The 17818-nt window shown below is 56.9% G+C and overlaps 1 protein-coding gene across 4 annotated transcripts in view; it reads left to right on the top strand.

Annotated features, from left to right (window-relative positions):
- Positions 1–286: 286 nt before the first annotated feature.
- The window catches only part of FOXN1 (forkhead box N1), a 28407-nt gene continuing 10875 nt past the window's right edge, over positions 287–17818 (top strand). Inside the window, exons 1-3 of one of the 4 annotated variants that reach the window (XM_032320800.1) lie at positions 287–521; positions 14552–14703; positions 15102–15557. In XM_032320800.1, the coding sequence (XP_032176691.1) occupies positions 14581–14703; positions 15102–15557 (579 nt within the window). In that variant the 5' untranslated portion in view covers positions 287–521; positions 14552–14580. Of the gene's footprint in view, positions 522–7337; positions 7359–14551; positions 14704–15098; positions 15558–17818 lie in introns of those variants that run through there. The other 3 variants (XM_032320798.1, XM_032320797.1, XM_032320799.1) reach the window with 3 other exon arrangements.

Below are 17818 nucleotides of genomic sequence, written 5' to 3'. Positions count from 1 at the left end.
AGTGCCGCTCCCCAGGATCCCTTTGCCGGTTCCGTGAACATACGTGTGGTGGCCCAGCTCTCCTGACACACGTGTGCGTGTCCCAACAAGCCTGTGCCCCACCCGTGGGGACTGACATCCCCTTTCTGGGGTGCAGGTGGGGGCCACGGGACAACCCTCTCCTCCACAGGCCACAGGCTGTGCCCGCTGGCAGAGACTGGGGGCTGGGGCTGGCCTGGGCAAAGGGAGGGGTTGGGGGGGGAGCCGGGGTGCGGCTGGGGCGGGCGCAGGAGCCGGGACCTGTCAAACAAGAGCCAAGGAGCAAACGAGCTTCTTAGTCACCTTGCTCTTCTCCCCGTTTTGGCAGCAGCCCCTCAGGGCAAGGGGAAGCTGATATCATAATTATTGGCTCACCCAGCAGCTGCCTCCCCTCACCTGATGTCAGCACAGACCCAGGACGGCCACGCTGACGGACTGACAGGCGGACGGAGCTCCTGGCCCCCCAGACCCGGGCCCCCACGCTGACCTGCTTCACTGAGCAGGTAAGAGGAGACTGGTCCCAAGTCAGCCGTGGAGGCCAACAAGGCAGGACCAGAGCATGGGGGGGTGGGAGTTTGCCTTTTTAACGGGCCCTGGGAGAGGCTGGCAGCCGCTGGGTACTCCCCATCTTCTCACTGCTGCCGAAGGGAGACTCAGGAAGCGGGGTGAGTGCCTGGAGGACAAAGAGGACCACCCCCCTCGTGTTCTTCCCTCTCGTCCCTGTCCCAGGCTGCCTAACATCAACCCTTCTCACTGTAGTAGGACTTGTGGTTCTGGGGTTGGCTGGATTTTGTGTGTGGCTCTGTGGCTGGAGAGGCTGGGCTGAGTCACCCCCATGCTGGGGAGAAATGAGGACTCGGCAATACTAGGACCGGAAAACTAGAGCTGAAAGACGGGGAGGCAGATTCTCAATTGTAGTGGCTTTCTGGGGGAGAGGGGACATCCCAGCTCCAAGGGGCTGGGTGATGCCAAGGAGCTCTGTTGATCCCGACATCGCTTAATGTCTCTGGGCCGCTTGGGCTGGGGTCTGGACGCCTGGGGGCTGGAGGGAGGCCTGGGATGCAGAAAGGAGATGGCACAGCTGGTGGAGAAGCAAACAGGTGGCAAACAGGTGTTGTGGCCAGGGCGGATGCAGAGCTCAAGGCAGAATCCCCCGGAGGTCCAGGAACACCTCCCTCCCTCAAGACCTCTGTGATCAAGAGGTCTGGCGAGCAGACCTGGGATGGGCAGGCAGCTCTAGGACCCTTGAAGGGTAGAACTGGGATTCTGGCAAGCAAAGGCTCTTAGGGAAATGGCTGGAGCGCAGGAAGCCCCCTCTGGCTCCCACAGCTTCTCCCCACCACCTACCTGATCAGGTAAGGTTCTGGCATTCCCCGGGGAGTCCCCCAGGCCCTCCCTAAATGTCCAAAGAAGCAAGTTAGATAAAGCACAGACTCTAACAAGTGGGCGTGTTTGCCTGCTCTCTCTGCACCTACGAGCGTGGGGTGGACGTTGGTGTGGGGGAGTATGTGTGCGTTTGTGTGTGCATTGTGTCCAGACCCACCTGGCTGGCGGGAAAGGACCTGGGTGAACAGGACTCGGCCCAGAGAAGTCCCCTCATCCCTCTCCCAGCCCCGATGCCGCTTAAGTCCCATGCCAGGCGGGACTGCCCTCCCCACTTTCTAATCCTGCAGGTGGAGGCTCGCACAGCTCCGTCAAAGTCAGGAAGTCTCCACTGCTCTGCTTGACCCATAGCCTTGGCCTTCCCCCACTGATGAGACCCAGCTTCTCTGGGCTGACTGGAGGATGGCCTTGCACTCCAGTCCTGTCCCCACAGAGATTGACTCAGGTCCTTTTGCCACCTCGGTCATTGCCCGACCCACAAGACACAGGCCGTAGGTAGGAGGCCATCCCCCACTGATGGGGGGTGTGGCACCTCCTGTCCTAGACCTTCTCTTGTGTTGGGGGGCCAGGCAGGGCCAGACACAGGCTGAGGTTGGGGAGACTCGGGATCCTCAGGGCCCACGGTGCCATGGGGAGAGGCCATGTCCTCCCAGCTCCCCACCCAGCCCCGCCCGTGGTGCCTCTGTGGAGCTCAGCTCCCGGCTCCGGGGCCTGCTGAGGCATGCTGGCCCCCCAGGCCCGGCGCCTCGCTCACCTCCCAGGGCCAGGAACCTGTTCTCCCGGGAATGCCAGGGAGTTCTCAGAGGACTTCATTTCCCAGGGGCTCAGGGAGCCCCAGAATCCTCTCAATTCTGCTCTCGGTTAGGGGAGAGAAAGATGGGGGGTCGCTGCTCCCCCATCTTGGTCTCATCTGCAAACTGAGCCCACCACCTTTCCCCCTACCAATGGCCTTCGCCATTCATCGTGAGAAGGGGAGAAGGCTCGGGAAGTGAAAGACAGAGGGGAAAGCCCACCAGGGACACGTGCCTTCCAGGAGGCCCTCGGATGCCAGCCCCCACCCACACCCTAGTCTCAGGGAGGGCCTTTCTTTAGCCCCCAAGGAGAGCCCCATCTGCCTTCCTTCCCACGGGCTCTGTCCATCCTTCACAGCCGGGAAGTCCTCCCTGATGTCTAACTCCCTCCTTCCGGCTTGTGTCTTCTTGCACAGCAAAACCCCACCGCGTGCACAGGGCCCAAGCGTATGGCTAGAGACTGTTACTGAGGCACACTGAAACTTCCAGAGACCTGGTATATGGGAAAGGACAGAAGGACGGCCCCACTGCCCTTCTCGTGGCCTTTCCAACCCCACACTCTGATGAGATGGGGATGTTGGGAGCCACTTCTGCCCGCCTCCCCTAATCTCCCCCCATTACAGAGGGAGGCAAGCGACAGGGGTCCCGCAGCCCTGCCCTCCCCTCTTCCCTTCCTCATCACAGCCCACCACCCCAGCTAGGCCTGCAGGGGGACTCCAGCAAGCTGAGACTGGCTTCTGCAAGCAGGAGAGATGGACGTTGGACTTCGTGACATGTTTCAGGGTCATAAACTGAATTTGGCTGGACTGTGTGACCACAGGAGGTGGTTTCCTGAGCGGAGAGGCAACCATTGATCTGGGATGGGTGTGGCTGGGCTGGCAACGTGCCCAGGAGCAGGGAAATGACAAGATAACCTTTGGGAGAGTGCATCTCAGAAGCATCAAACATCCCTGAATAATTTTGATCTTTCGGATTTACTGCCCCTTCTTCCATCTCTGTGCCCATCTCCAGCCTTAATCTCCAGCCTCCCCCTAACACCTCCACTCCCACCCACATCCCCAGTTTCACCTCAGTCTCTACAATCCCACCCCTCTCTTCCCCTTCTACCTCACCTCCACAGCCCCACGTCCATCCTCAACCCCAAATCCATCTTCCATCCCCACCTCCCTGGGATGGATCTCTCCGTGCACCAGAGATCCCCCTCAAAGTCCAACACCCCTCAGCCTCATCCTCACCAGGTCCTTCCATGTCCTCCCCCTTCTCCCAGTGTTTAGGAAAAGCCCAGAGCAATGCCACTAGAACAGAAAGGACTGGATGGGGTCATCCTCGAAGAAGTCCTCTACTTCCTGAGCCTGTCCAGGCCTTCAAGGCTGGATGCTGGCCAAACAGTAAAAATGAGGTCAAGTGCAACAAGACGAGTTGAGGTCTGATGTTCAGATGGACCTCTCTGCATTGCAGGTGGGTGGCAGGCGAGGGGGAAGCTGGAGAGACACGCCCAGAGGGCCCCAGAGGGAGGTAGCAGCAAGCTTTCTTGGGGGGCCTCAAGTATAACCAATCCAGTTAGGCATGGCTGGCCCCAAAGCAGAGAGATGGACAGAAGCTGAAGCCAGAAAACCTGCCGGGTTGTTTAGGAACGACTGCTGTCGTGAGCATCCCTGGGTCTCTACCCTGCCTGTGGTTCTTGCTTAGTCAGCTCAGATTAATGGGGCCGGAGAGAGAATTAGCTGAATCGTGATCACTCAAGAAACTTGACCCGAGAGCCAGCTGTGAGTCACAGAAAGAAAGGGAACCCTTGCTGTCCTGGCTACTCTGGGAGCTCACTGGGGTGGGCACCCCCCCAAGAACCAGAGAGCCCCCTGGGAGTTCCGCCCCTAACCTCCACCCCGAGCTCATGGGAAGATGGTTCATCAGTTAGCTTGAAGCCCTGCTCCTCCCGCCTGAAACTACTGCTTCTGACAAATGACAGCCGGCTTGGCCACCAACACACACACACACACACACACACACCCCTAGCATGGGGTGTGTCACTGGAGCTGGATTGCCCGGAGACACTTGGAGTCCACCTACACTTGTAAATTCCATAGCCATGTCCCACACTACACAAGTCCGTCAGTCTTGGAAGCCATCAGATGTGCTCACACATACACACACACACACACACACACACACACACACACACACACACATCAACAAGCTCAGAAAACCCAGGGATCAGACTTCCCCTTAGCAGAACCAGAGCGATCTTAGCAGAGCCCAGGCAGCAGGGCTCACCGTCAGAGACGTCCCTGGCTCCTTCCGGGAGGGGTGGCTGGACCCCACGTGGGGCCCCCCAGAGCATGTGGTTTTGGAGAGGAGGCTCAGCCTCTCTGAGCCTTCCCATGCTCTCCGAGGTGGGAAGGGTTTTGGAGAGAAAGTTCTTTGGGCTGACAATACCAAGCCCTGGGGAGGACCCGGGGATGCTTAGGGGAGAAAGGTGAGGGCTGGAGCCCGCAAGCCTTATGCGTTCAGAGAAACACCCCCAGAAGGAACTGCTTCTCTGCATCCTTCTCCTCAGATGCGTAAGGGAGTGAGTGGGCACTCGGCTGGCTTCACCCAGTCTGGGGGAGCCTGGAGGAAGAACCAGCGCCCAGATACCTGCGTAGTGGAGAATAGCCCCTTCCACAATCCCTTCAGTTTCCTCATCTGTCAGATGGAGAAAGGGCTTGGCTGGGTGGGCCCTCCCGTGCTCTTTGCTCTCCAGCTGGGTAAACTCAAGCAGTTAGCTTGCTGCCCACCTTGGAGGAGGGCGCACGGGCTCTGGATGACGTGGGGGGAGGGGCCGCACCCTGAAGGATTTGTCTGGTACTAGATCTGTATTATTAGTAGTGATGACAGAATTCATACCCGTGAGAATAGGCTGGTAATAATGAGCAGGTCTTCTGAAAATGTACAGAGCACAAGAGACCCCTGGCCCAAGGGAAGGTGGGGGGTCCCGAGCCCCCACTAGGGTGGGTAGGCAAAGAGGGCCCGCCAACTGAATGGGAGCACTCTTACCTTCCCCCATGGGAACACCCTGGGAAGGGCCAATGGTTGAAGGGGGAATGATGTCAGCCCCCAACCCTTTCCTGAAATCCCATGGGCCCAGGACCTCGGGGGAGGAAGCAGGAGACCCAGAAAAAAGTGATGTCAGTTTAGCTTCCTCCAACCATTTTGATTTTCCGAGTCCTCAGTCAGTCTCCAGGATAGCCAAGAGAGTTATGTAGGGCAAAAATGATCCCACTGAACATAGGAGGAACTGAGGTTCATGGCCGTGCTAGCCCATGCTGATGGCAGAGCTGGGAAAGAACACTTCTGAGGTCTTTGGTCAGAAGGACTCCCTGTCAGGGAGGGAACAGGGGGCTTGGTGGAGCGGCCGGGGGCTTCTGAGATGATAACGGCCAGGCTAGGGGGATGAGGTAAAACAAGGTTGTAGTCATCCCTATCAGTCTCCGAGCTCAGATGCTCAGCTGCCAATCACACCATAGCCCATCGGCATCTCAGCCAACTATCCATGAGGCCCGCAGAATGCCAGGGACAGGACGACAGGTTTACTGAGTGACTTCTTATGGGGGGACTTCTGAACACAGGACTGTCTGTCGAGCTAATTGGTGGTCAGAGGCTGGCAATGTGGTCCTATCCCCCCGCCCATTCCTCCACCTCCTCAGACAGCATGCATGGCTGGAGGAAGCTTGTCATAAGGGAGAATGAGGCCATATTTCATAATCTGTGAAAAATCCTCCTGTTCCTTCCATCACTCCCCACCTCACCCTCTGCTCTTTGGCCCCTTACACAGTTGGGAAGACTGAGGTTTAGAAGGAAATTGCTTCTCCGGAGATCAGTATCTGGGGCCTCAGAACACTGCTTTCTGCACGCTGGTCCCCCTGGGGGGCTTTAGCAGGCAAGAGTCCCCACCCTCCAGGAGCCCAGCTCTCTTGTCAAGCCCCCAGTGGTGCCGGGTTGCTTTGCCTATCTACGAGTCCCTTGCCAAGCTTGTTCTCACCATCAGACCCAATTATGCTTTTAAAAACCCCTGGGTGGGGGGGGCGCTTTGGTGGCTCAGTGGGTTAAACCTCTGCAGTTGGCTCAGGTCATGATCTCAGGGTCCTGGGATGGAGCCCCGCATTGGGCTCTCTGCTCAGCAGGGAGCCTGCTTCCCCCTCTCTCTCTCTGCCTGGCTCTCTGCCTACTTGTAATCTCTCTCTCTCTCTCTCTCTCTCTCTCTCTCTCTTTGTATCAAACAAATAAATTTTTTATATCTTCAGAAAAAATAAAATAAAAAAATAAAAACCCCTGAGGGAAGATAGAGGGGAGGGGCACCTTCCTCTCTAAGTTGCCCATCTAAGGGGCTCATGTTCTTGGAATTGAGAATTTTCCTCCTCTTCTTCCTACTAACCTTGGCGAGCAAGCTAACCTTGCTTCTGGGAGCAAGATCTGGGGTGAGCTCACGGCTGCAGAGCCTGGGCTCGGGAATAGGCAGGAGGGAGGAAAAGGCAGACCACGAATGATCTTCAAGAGTAAGAGTAAAAAATCTCTTTTACTCTTGGGGTGTTTAGGTCTCCAGAAAGGGGCAACTAAGGAGTAGGGAGAACCCATTAGAGCCAGTGGACTGTGACTAGGTGGACAGTCTTTTCTAGGAGAAAAGGGGTCCTGGGAAGAAGTGTGTCTCAAAAGGAATGGATAGGAGCATGAAGGGTGGCATTTCTTATTTCCTTAAAACCAAACAACCCTTCCGGGTTCCCATTTACCAAATGAACATCCTCAGGGATGTTCCCCATCCATTCATCCATCAGTCTCTCCATCTGTCCATCTATCCACCTGTCCAGCTTCCCATCCAGTCATCAGTCCACCCATCAATCTGTCCATCCGTCCCCCTGTAGACTGCATCCACCCATCCGTCGTCCATCCATCCAGAAAGGTCAGGCCTCAGCTGGTCTCCCCGGGGCTGCCAGGAAGGGCCTGTGGTCCTGTGGCATTTATAGGGCACGTGACCTGCCTGCCTGGCCTGGGGAGGCAGCCCCGCCCCAGCCCTCAGGCAGGGGGCCGGTCCAGGCATGTGGGAGTATTTATACCTCGATGGAGGCTCCCTGGGTGTTGCTGGGCTGAATGACTCCCCGAAGCCGTGATGGTGGCCATGGCCCCGAGCCCACTGTGAGTGCTTGGGTTCAGCTCCTCCGAGGCCAGAGCTGGGTGGCAGGGTTGGGGATGGGCCAAAGAGATGGGAAGCTGTTCAGAGGTGGCCAGGGATGGTGGAAAGGAAAGGATGCCCGGCAAAGGAGAGTGGGGGAAAATAGGAAGCTGCTGGAGTCGGGCATCCACAGCAAGGCTGGGACCCACCCCGGAGAAGGGATGAGTCGGTTGCCTCTGGAGGATTCCTTGATGGATGGCGGGAAGAACAGGGCAGGAGGACTAAGATGACAAGGGAGACTATGGTTCGATCTCTGGAAGAACTTCAAGGTCAGCCCCAGACATGGAAGGGGGCTCAAGTGCTTTCTCAGGATGGGCGCACCGAGTGCCAGTCTAGGACCAGTCCGTTTCCAGCCGCAGGGGAAGGACTGCAGTGGCTCTGGGACAGCTCTGTCTTGGGGGATGGGAATGGCTCAGCGGCAGGTGTCCTTGGCTCAGGTTTGAGGAAAGCATCCCATGAGGGGGATGCTGCTTGCTATTGCTGCTTGCTCTTCTCCACTCCTCCCCTGCTCTTTCTGTCCCTAGGCTGCCTCTCACAGCACTTTAATCAGATCTCAGGGCAGCTGACCCTTTTTCCTGAAACTGAGGCCGGGTGGAGAGCCAGAGGGGCCAGAATTTCAGCTTCTGAACCCCCAACCTGGATGGGACGAGAGGATGGAGAAACTCCCTCCTTCTTGGCACCCTTGCACTCCCAGTATCCTGGGGTGCTCAAGCCTCGGGAGCAGCCCCAGGGCCCTTCGTGGCCTCCCCCAGCTAAGTAATTACTGAGCTGCTCCAGGGGCCCCCTCCCAGTGGCCGGGAGGGCGGAGCCCTGGGTGGGGCCACCGGCAGCACCAGGCCCGGGCCCCACCTCTCATAAAACATGCTGCCGCAGCCAGTGACAGAAACCATTAAGGCAGAACTCTACCATCTCCTCCCCACTCATAAAGGCGGGTGGGAGGCTGCCCAGTGGGAGGGAGTGTGCAGAGAGCCCAGGAAGGGCCCTCCGTGTCCTCTGTGACTCAGCTGCCCACAGAGGATGCAGAGACAGACAGACCCTCCCAAGGGAACCTCCAACGTTGCCCCCAGCCTGCCACTCTGGCTCCCAGGTGCGAGCGAGGATGCTGAGGGGTCCCTGAGCGGAGGCCGGGGAGTGTCATGGTTAGGCACACAGGTTCTGAGGCCCAGGTGTGAATCCGGGGGGATGGGAGGGGGTCATATAATTTGGTAGCTAGACCAACTCGGGTTAAGTAGGGTTAACGGGAGCCTCAATCCCTTCGTCTATAACATGAGGATAATAAATCCTCTTCTGGGGTATAATAATTCCCCCCAGCTGTAACTGGAGGATTTCCTCAGGGATGTCCCTCAGGGAGGCACGGCACGGGGACAGCTCGTAGGACATGGGCACTGCTGGAGGCAGGACCAGTGTCAGCAACTTCAGATGCAAATGGTTGCGACCCCTCAGTGCACTTATAAGGAAACAGAGGTACAGAAAGAGAAAATGACTTGGCCAAGGTCACACAATCGGCAAACAGGGGATCCTCCGCCTCCCACTTCTTCCAAATGGTCTCTTCTGCCTGAGTTCTAAGGCACCAGGAGAAGGGTCTCTGAGAAGTGGGGAGATGTCCTGGGTAGAGGGAGCACAGGGCCTGGCTGTTTGCGAGAAGGGCACAGACCAAGGACGCAGTGATGCTCCTTGTTGTTTCTGCTGTCATGCTTTCTGGGGAATTTCTTCCTATCGTGCTCCCTAAGCAGGTTAGGGAGCAGGGACTCTGCTCTGCCTTCCCTCTGAGCCCAAGGAAGATCAAGTGTCCTTCTTCCAGCCCTAGCCATGCCCCGAGACTCTCTGAGGGTCATGAGCAGAGGAGAGGTAGCTTAGAGAGCCGAGGGTAGACAGGGTGCTGAGCTACTGAGCTGGTCTCCAGACCCTGTTTGGTCAGGGTTATTGTGTGTTTGGGGGTGTGGCTGGGGCTCCTGTGGCCGGAGTTTCGGGAGACGGGATTTTCAGTTTTAGCTGTAGGGCACTGGGCACGTCCCTTCCTCTCTCTGGACCTCAATTTTCTCTCCTGAAAAATGGGGTTAATAACCTTGCCCCCTCTCCTGGTGCTGTGCTGGTCAATGCTCACCAACGAGCTCCTCCCACCCCCACCCCCTAAAAAAGTCTCTGATTTGTAGTGTTTGCTAATGTCCATGGGTAAATAAATGCTTACACCATGGCCAATCCAGTCTGATTTGACAGAACGGGGAGCTGGAAAGACGTGGGCACAGTTGGCTCCTGCAAGGCCACAGTAGCTGTCTCTAGCACACCACTGCCTGTTACCCTCTGGGGCAGAGGGAGAACGAAGCAGATGAGAGATGCAAGAGCTTTGTAAATTGCAGGGTGCTCTACAGATGGAGAGTCAGGAGGACGATCAGTCGGTAGGTCGGCCATCCTTACAGTCGAAGGGACCTCAGGGCACAGTCTGCCTTTGAGAGCCCTGGCGCAGCTTCAGTCCAGGAAGGGCGCAGGCTGTGGATCGGGGGAGCCCACACTAAGCGGCAGGGTCATGGCAGTCATTTCTGGTAGCTGCTGGGATCTGAGAGAGGAGGTGAGCTGACTGGACCTCCCCCATGGGTTTGCTGCTATTTGCGTGCACACACACACACACACACACACACGATCGTGTTCCTTGGAACAAAAGCAGGTAGGATAGAGGTTAGACTCCAAGATTCCCTCTGAATGTGGATGCTAGCCTCAGGACACTGGAGCCATTGGCGAAGCCTCCTGAGAGATCTAAAGCAATAGAGCAGCCCTCCCCACTCCCCACCTTCCCTGGGAGCTTCTACGGACCCTGGCTCCATCTACCACAGGGGGATAGCTGGCATGATCTCTGAGGTCAGAGAGTCAAGGGGAGGGAAGTTTAGCCTCCACCAGTGCAGGTGGATGATGCCATGGAGACAGAGGGGGGAGTCCTCCTTCCCCCACCCCCAGAGCTCATGCTTTAAATTAACTCTGCCCCACTGCTAATTATTACTAATAGCTACTATTTATTGAGTATGTACTATGCATTAAGCTATTTACAAGCAATATTTCATCTAATCCTCCAGAGAGGTATGTATTATTAGCCCTCTATTACAGATGAGGAAACTGAGGCCCAGGGACGGAAGTGAAGCACCTTGCCCAACCGAAGTCCCGCAGTTCCTGGGATTCAGATTCAATCCTGACCCTAGAGCTTCTGAACTAGAGCATCCAACCTCAGGGTCACTGAGAGCTACTCCAGGGAGGGGTCGGGGACCAGCCCAGCCCTCTCCCTTACCCAACAGTGAGCTCCTTCCTGTGCTGGACAGGACCCCCTATTTACACCAATCAAAGCCCCACAGGCCGGCCTCTTTTCTTTTTTCTTTTCCTTTCTTTTCTTTTTCTTTTTTTTTTTTTTTTAAGGTTTTATTTATGTATTTGATGGAGAGAGACACAGCGAGGGAGGGAACTCAAGCAGGAGGAGTGGGAGAGGGAGAAGCAGGCTTCCCGCTGAGCAGGGAGCCCAATGCGATGCTTGATCCCAGGACCCGTGGACCGTGACCCAAGCCAAAGGCAGATGCTTAACAAATGAGCTACCCAGGGGCGCCTGGGTGGCTCAGTGGGTTAAAGCCTCTGCCTTCAGTTCAGGTCATGATCTCAGGGTCTTGGGATCGAGCCCCGCATCGGGCTCTTTGCTCAGCGGGGAGCCTGCTTCCTCCTCTCCCTCTCTCTGTCTGCCTCTCTGCCTACTTGTGATCTCTGTCAAATAAATAAATAAAATCTTTAAAAAAAAAAAAAAAACCACACGAAAACAAATGAGCTACCCAAGCGCCCCTGCCCAGCCTCTTTTGGATGCATTTGGCAGGGAACCTCCTCTTTCAGGGGCTGTGTGGTCTTAGGCTAAGTCACCGAACCTCTTCTCTGGGCCTCCTTTCCTCATTTGTAAAACAGTCTGGTCTGAGGTGACCAAAAGGGTACCACTGAGTCAGGAGTGGGCCCTCATAAAACCAACCCAGAGGAAGCTCGGCAGGAAGACCATTCCAGGGCAGTGGACCTCTGAGCTCTGTGTACACTCCCTGGTTTTAAGCCTGTCTATGGGGCTTGGCCAAGTCCATGTGCATCATACAGCTGTGTGTGAACTAAAGCCTTCAGTTGAGATCTCTGAGATCAGGAAGTGAGCCAGGTCTCCAGATGATATCCTGGGACGCAGAGGCTGATGCAAGGGTGGGAGTGGGGCAGAGGCTTCAGGGGGCCTTCCGGGAAGGTCGGGCCCTCAGAAGGAATTGCGGCCTGCTCAGATTCACATCTCAGAGGAGCAGAGCTGGGATCTGAGCCCCCAGAGGCCAGGCTGAGTGAAGGCCAGGCAGAGAGGGCAGCTGCCTCCTGGGGAGTCATTGACCGATCTCCCCAGGCCTGCCAGGCCCAAAGTTACAGGACCGTCGGGGAAACCAGAGGCCTGGGTCAGTAAGGCCAAATGCGTGACACATGTCCTTGAGGGTTTGCTATGGGCCAGTCATCTTTCACACGTTATCTCCCTTCATCTGACCCCGGGAGATAGGCCCACAAGCCCCATTCATCAGAGGAACAAGATACAAAGAATTACAGGGGGTTTTCAAAATCGAGGAGCCAGGTGGTGACACAGCTGGGACTCAAAGTCAGGTTGGACCGAACCTAAAACCTTTGCTCTTAATCACACACCATTCTGCCTCGGGAGAGGGGAGCGACCACCCCCACCCGCCATGGGTTCCAAAGCCCAAGACCTGGGGGAGACGAAAGGGCCCCGGCCTCACCTGTGGAGGTGCCGGAGGAGGCTTGGGAAAGCAGCCCTGGGCCACATCCAGGCGTGGCAGGCAGGCCCCGGCTGTCCCAGGACTGTCCAGGGAACGGCAGTGTGGGGGGCGGGGGGCGGGCCGTCAGTCATGCGGAGCCAGAGATGGGCTGCCCTGCACCCCGGGCCCCATGCCTGCTCCGCTGTGGTGTCCAGTTACGGCCAGCTCTGCGCTTCCCTGGTCACGCCGCATTTAGCATTATGATTGAGCGGGTGCCGGGACATGGAGAAGGGGCGGTAGGGACTCTTGAAGGGGCGGGAGAGCCTCCCCGTGCCCCCCCTCATCTGGACCCCAGTTACTAGACCCCTCTGCCACTGATCCCTGGAAGGCCTTGGGGCAAATGCCCTCCCTTCCTTGTTCACGGCACCCCCCCAAGCAAAGGGAAGAGACAGTTCATGCCTCCCTGGCATGCAGATCTTAGGCTGGGCACCATGGGGTCCCCCAGGGCACTCCCGAGAGAGCTCAGTCTGGGAAATGCACAGTTACCCTGATCTGCTTTGCAGAGGTCTCGGGTAGGAGGGAGTGAGTGTGAACTTCACGCTTTTCTTGTTCTTTGGCACCCCCCAGCTCAGCCCACTCTCAGTCTGGCCCCCACCAAATGAAAAAACCATACGAGGAGCCCAGCGAACAGAGCTGGGTTCGAATCCTGACTCTATTAAGGATTTGCTATGTGATTTGGGCAAGTCGTGTAACCCTTCTGAGCCTCAATTTCCTCAGCTGTAAAGTGGGCTTAAAGTGGGCTTAAACCTTCCTTATGGGTTTGTTCTGACAAACCTATGAGAAAACCTTCCAAGTCGCTTACACAGAGGCCAGCCCAGAGTGGGCCCTCAGCCAATGGCAGGCTTTATCTGAGACCACTTGGCAAAGAGGAGAACATTCCAGAGGAACTGTCCTTGGCAGGTGGTGGGGAAGGAAGGCAGAAAGCTGAGGCTGAGTATAGTAAAGTTGTACTAATAAGGATATTAATAACGAGAGCGGGCACCTGGAGACCACTTAGGATATGCTAGGCACTGTGCAAAATGGTTCCTGTGTGTGATTTCCTTTATTATAGCATTCCTCGGTGGGAGGCCCTACCTCTCTCCCCGCTCTGTCGATGATGGTGTCGAAGCTCTGAGAGCTTCCTGACACAGCTAGCAAGGAAGGGCTTCGACCTAAGTCCTCTCAACCTCTGGGGTGTGCCGGGGACAAGGTTCTATACTTCTAGAAGTGGGAGCTGAAAGAGTCCTAAGCTATCATCTAGTGCGAGGCCCTAGTTTTCAAATAGTGAAACCAAAACTCAGAAAGGGCAGTGGCCTGGGGACGCCAGGGATTATGAGTTTGGGATAAACTTGGGATTATGAGTTTGAGCTCTGAGTCGGGTGTAGAGATTACTTAAAAATGAAATTTCTTTTAAATTTTTAATTTTTAATTTATTATTTTTTTAAATTTTATTCATTCACCTGTCAGAGAGAGAGCACACATACAATCAGGGGGAGCAGAGGGAGAAGCAGGGTCCCATTGAGCAGGGAACCCGACACGGGACTCGATCCCAGGACCCTGGGATCATGACCCAAGCCAAAGGCAGACGCCTAACGACTGAGCCACCCAGGCATCCCAAAATTGAAATATTAAAAAAAAAAAAAAAAAGAGGTTAGGGCCTCTCGTATATACATAGGTATAAGAGGCAGTTTGGAGGCGGCAGGAGGAACAGCCCATGCCGAACATCGCCCAGTGGGCCAGTGGTGGCACCCCGGGGCCAGGCCAGGCTCACAGGACCACCAGGCAGCCAGGTCTCCTCGAGTCCCCAGGGGCACCCTGGGCATGCCAGTCCCTGAAGTGGCATCGGTGACAGGTCCCACCTCTACAGAGGGCTCGGTCACCTGCAGCATGAGAAGTGTGAGGGTCAGGGCTTGACCCACTCTCTGCAGTCCCCTTCTCTCCAGACCGACCACCTGTTCAGCCCCTGAGCAGAGGCAGCTGGCAATGGTCACCTAGTCCTGTCCCTCTCTGGGAGATAGGGGCCAGAGGCGGGGTCTCAAGGGGACATCCGCAGCTGAGCTCCAGAGAAGCCGACTCTCCCTCATGGGGAAGGGGGTTGGGGTAGGGGTAAGGGGGCCTCCCACCTGGTGTGTTTTGTTCTCTCTCCAGTCTTCCCTCTGTGCTTTCTTCCTCTGTCTCTCATTGTTTATCTGCTTCCTTCTGGCTCGAGTGTGTCTCTCACTGTGTCTGTTTCTCTGCCTGTCTGTCTGTCTGTCTGTCTCTCTCTGTCTTACCAGATGTCTGGCTGGAGTGAGGGCACCAGTGGGGTGGGAGTAGAGGGTGTGAGCGTGGGGTTGGTCACCCCAGGACCATAGTCCTCACTCTCATCACAGCCGGCTTTCTTCGAGGCCAGGACTGGGTGATGGTGTCGCTACTCCCGCCGCAGTCTGACGCCACACTGCCCGGCCCCGCCAGACTGGAGGGCGAGCCCCAGGGGGACCTCATGCAGGCACCGGGCCTCCCAGGCTCCCCTGCCTCACAGAACGTAAGTACCCAGCACCTGGGCCCAAACACAGCCCAGCAGCAGCTGGACCAGTCCCCCCCCCAACCCCAGGGGACCTCCTGGGATCTGCCTTGTCCCTTCCAGCAGTGAGCAAATTACCCAGTGACTCCAAGATCCAGAGGGTTCGGATCCCCACCTCTGCTTATCCCTTCCGTCTGGGGCTTTCCCAGGGCAGGGCTGTGCATCTCTCTGACCTGGGGCACCTCAGATCCAGGAACAAAGTGCCCTCATCAGATTAGGGCTTCCAAGGGCAGTCTTTGTCTCCTCAATCATTTGGGGGTCACCCAGAGCTCAGCCGCAGACCCCATTACCCTAGCCCAGAGTAGGGTCCTGGTCCAGCCTCTACTCACAGGCTCTCTACCCTCTGTCCACCCCAGAAGCTTGCCGGCTTCAGCTGCTCATCATTTGTGCCCGACGGCCCCCCAGAGAGGGCACCCTCACTGCCCCCACAGAGCCCCAGCGTCGCATCACCAGGCCCCGAGCAAGTCCACTGCCCAGCTGGCCCAGGCCCGGGCCCCTTCCGGCTCTCACCCTCAGACAAGTACCCCAGCTTCGGCTTTGAGGAGGGCCCAGCAAGCAGCCCTGGGCGCTTCCTCAAGGGCAGCCATGGGCCTTACCACCCATACAAGCGGCATTTCCATGAGGACGTCTTCCCCGAGGCCCAGACCGCCCTGGCCCTTGATGGACACTCCTTTAAGACCCCGGGGGCGCTGGAGGCCTTCGAGGAGATCCCTGTGGATGTCGGGGAGGCTGAGGCCTTCCTGCCTGGCTTCTCAGCAGAGGCCTGGAGCAACGGGCTCCCCTATCCCAGCCAAGAGCACAGCCCCCAAGTCCTGGTGAGTACCAGTGTCCGGTGGGCATCCCACCCACCCCAAGGGTCCTAATTCCCAGAAGCCCAAGATGAGTCCTCTGAGATCAAACTCCGCCTTCCCTTCCCAGACCTTCCCCATCTTGGACTCAGGGTCTGTGGGCACCCGGGAAGCAGCAAGCTCAGAGAGCTGGGGTCTCAGCTTCTTTCTGGCCTCCAGGCCATCTGGGGGAGGGGAGTGTGATGCTGACCTGCCCTGGCCATGGAGGGGCCAAGGTGAGGGGAGGCAGGAGGTCAGGCTGAGGAAGCTGGCAGCTTCCCAGAGGCTCCTGAGTCAGGATTCCTGCGTGTGACTTCTCTGTTTGTTTAAGAATCCCCAGCCAGACCTACCCGCCCATATGCAAATGTGAGAAGAAAAACACATTCCAGAGACCAAGAGAAAGGGTTTAGGGAGGAGCCACAGAAGGGTTCCTTCTCCAGCATCAGCATACACGGGTTGAGAGAGGGCTTCCGGTTTCTCAGAGGACACTTCCGGACCCTATTCTTTGCCCAGAGAGGGGGGCCTGGGTATATTCATAGAAATACCTTGAAAGCACCTTGTAAAGTGGGGATGTCCTTCCACAGTCATACCCACTAGTTGTGTGATCTTGGGCAAGTCACTTAACCTCTCTGGGCCTCATGTAAAAAGAGGAACTGCCTCCTAGTCTTGTTGCCCTGGGAAGAGAAAAGTTAGAGGGGGGTTTGGAGGTCCCTGAGAGAGTAGGCACGAGTGGGCTAGGCTGGGTTGTGCCTGCTTCAGATGCTCACCAGCTCTCCTCACCTTTTATTCTCAAACAGGCTCCCACTCCATCCCCAAGCCACCCCAACAAAGCCTGAAGGGGTTGGGTACTTACCAGTAGCAGCCAAGACAGGACCCTTGGTTCTGGGGCCCTTTGGATGGCTTCTCCTCAGGCCCATTGAACGTGACAGTCACTCATGGTGAGGGTGTCATATTAGCTACTGCCCCCCAAATCCACTCGCTGCCAGCCCCTGGGCATCGTGCCAGAGGCTTTCTCTCAAGTGCCCCATTTAATCCTCATGACCACCCTCGAAAGACTTCCCACTATCCCCATTTTGCAGCTGAGGAAACCGACTTTCCATAGAAATCAAGTGACTTTCCCAAGATGTCCTTTGGCCCTATAGGAAGTGAGGCTGAGATTTGAGCCCACTCCCCTCCCTCCTGTGCAGTGAAGAGGGGCTTGGGCCCAGAGAACCACAGCTAGCTGGTCGACTCACAGGGTGACCTCGGACATGTCCCTTCCCCTCTGTGGGCTCAGCCCCATCATCTTCCAAATGAGGCAGTTGGACCTCGTGCTGCTGGCCCTTCCAGGCCTGAGATTCTATGATTATGGCTATATCTCTGCATCAGCAACCCCAGGGCGCATCCAGAAAGCTGACAGTTGATTCGATCCTCGGGGCCCAGATGCTGGTTCCCCAGGCCCCCGGGAAGCCCAGGAAGAGTGGGCTTCTTCACCTTCCAGTACCTAGCTGTGCACTCCCTCTGACTCTACTCAGGGCAGAGCCCTGTGCTAGACTCTGTAGGCCCCATGGGGAGCTCACTCCCCGTGGAGAGCCAGAGCCTAGCCGCCAGCACCCAGGTTCTCTGTGCCAGGGTAAAACAGCCGTGGGGCTCCAGCAGACCAGCAATGAGGGAGACTCCCCAGAGCAGGCCGCAAAGGCCTTTGAGTTGAGGATGGCTGGGAGATAGAGTGGGGAGGACTCATCGGCCCCCTCCAAGGAGCCTGCCAGAGCTCCTCTGCGCTTTGCCAAGGAGGAAGGGGCGGGGCTTTGGGTCACCAGCTGGGCCAACCTGTCTGGCCACTTCCTGTGCTCCCCCTGCTAGGGCTCTGCAGTGGGAATTCTAGAGTGGGATTTTTCCAGGTGTCCTTCACAGACCTGCTCCGGGAGGCTGGCAGCTCTGAAAGCGAGCAGACCCCAAGCCAGGCTTGATGCGTGGGATCAGGCCCTGTATCTTCACGATATTCCAGAGAGATCTCTGACCCCACCCCACCTCACTGTGACCATTGTCAAATCTCCGCCAGTCCCCCCACCCCAAACCCCGACCCGGACAGCTTGCCCTCTGCCTCTCACCTGAAGTGAGGTGCGGGTTAGGGATTCCAGCTCCAGCTCCAGGCTAACCTGCTGAGCTCCCTCAGAAAAAATCCCTGACCTTTTCTGTTCTCCATTTGGTCTCTAGGACTAAGCTTTGGGGCAAGTAGAGGAGAGGTTGCTTTCATACAAGTTTCAAAG

This window comes from Mustela erminea, chromosome 18 (genome assembly GCF_009829155.1).
Source record: "Mustela erminea isolate mMusErm1 chromosome 18, mMusErm1.Pri, whole genome shotgun sequence".
Classification (NCBI taxonomy): domain Eukaryota; kingdom Metazoa; phylum Chordata; class Mammalia; order Carnivora; family Mustelidae; genus Mustela; species Mustela erminea.
This window is presented reverse-complemented; position numbering and strand designations above follow the sequence as displayed.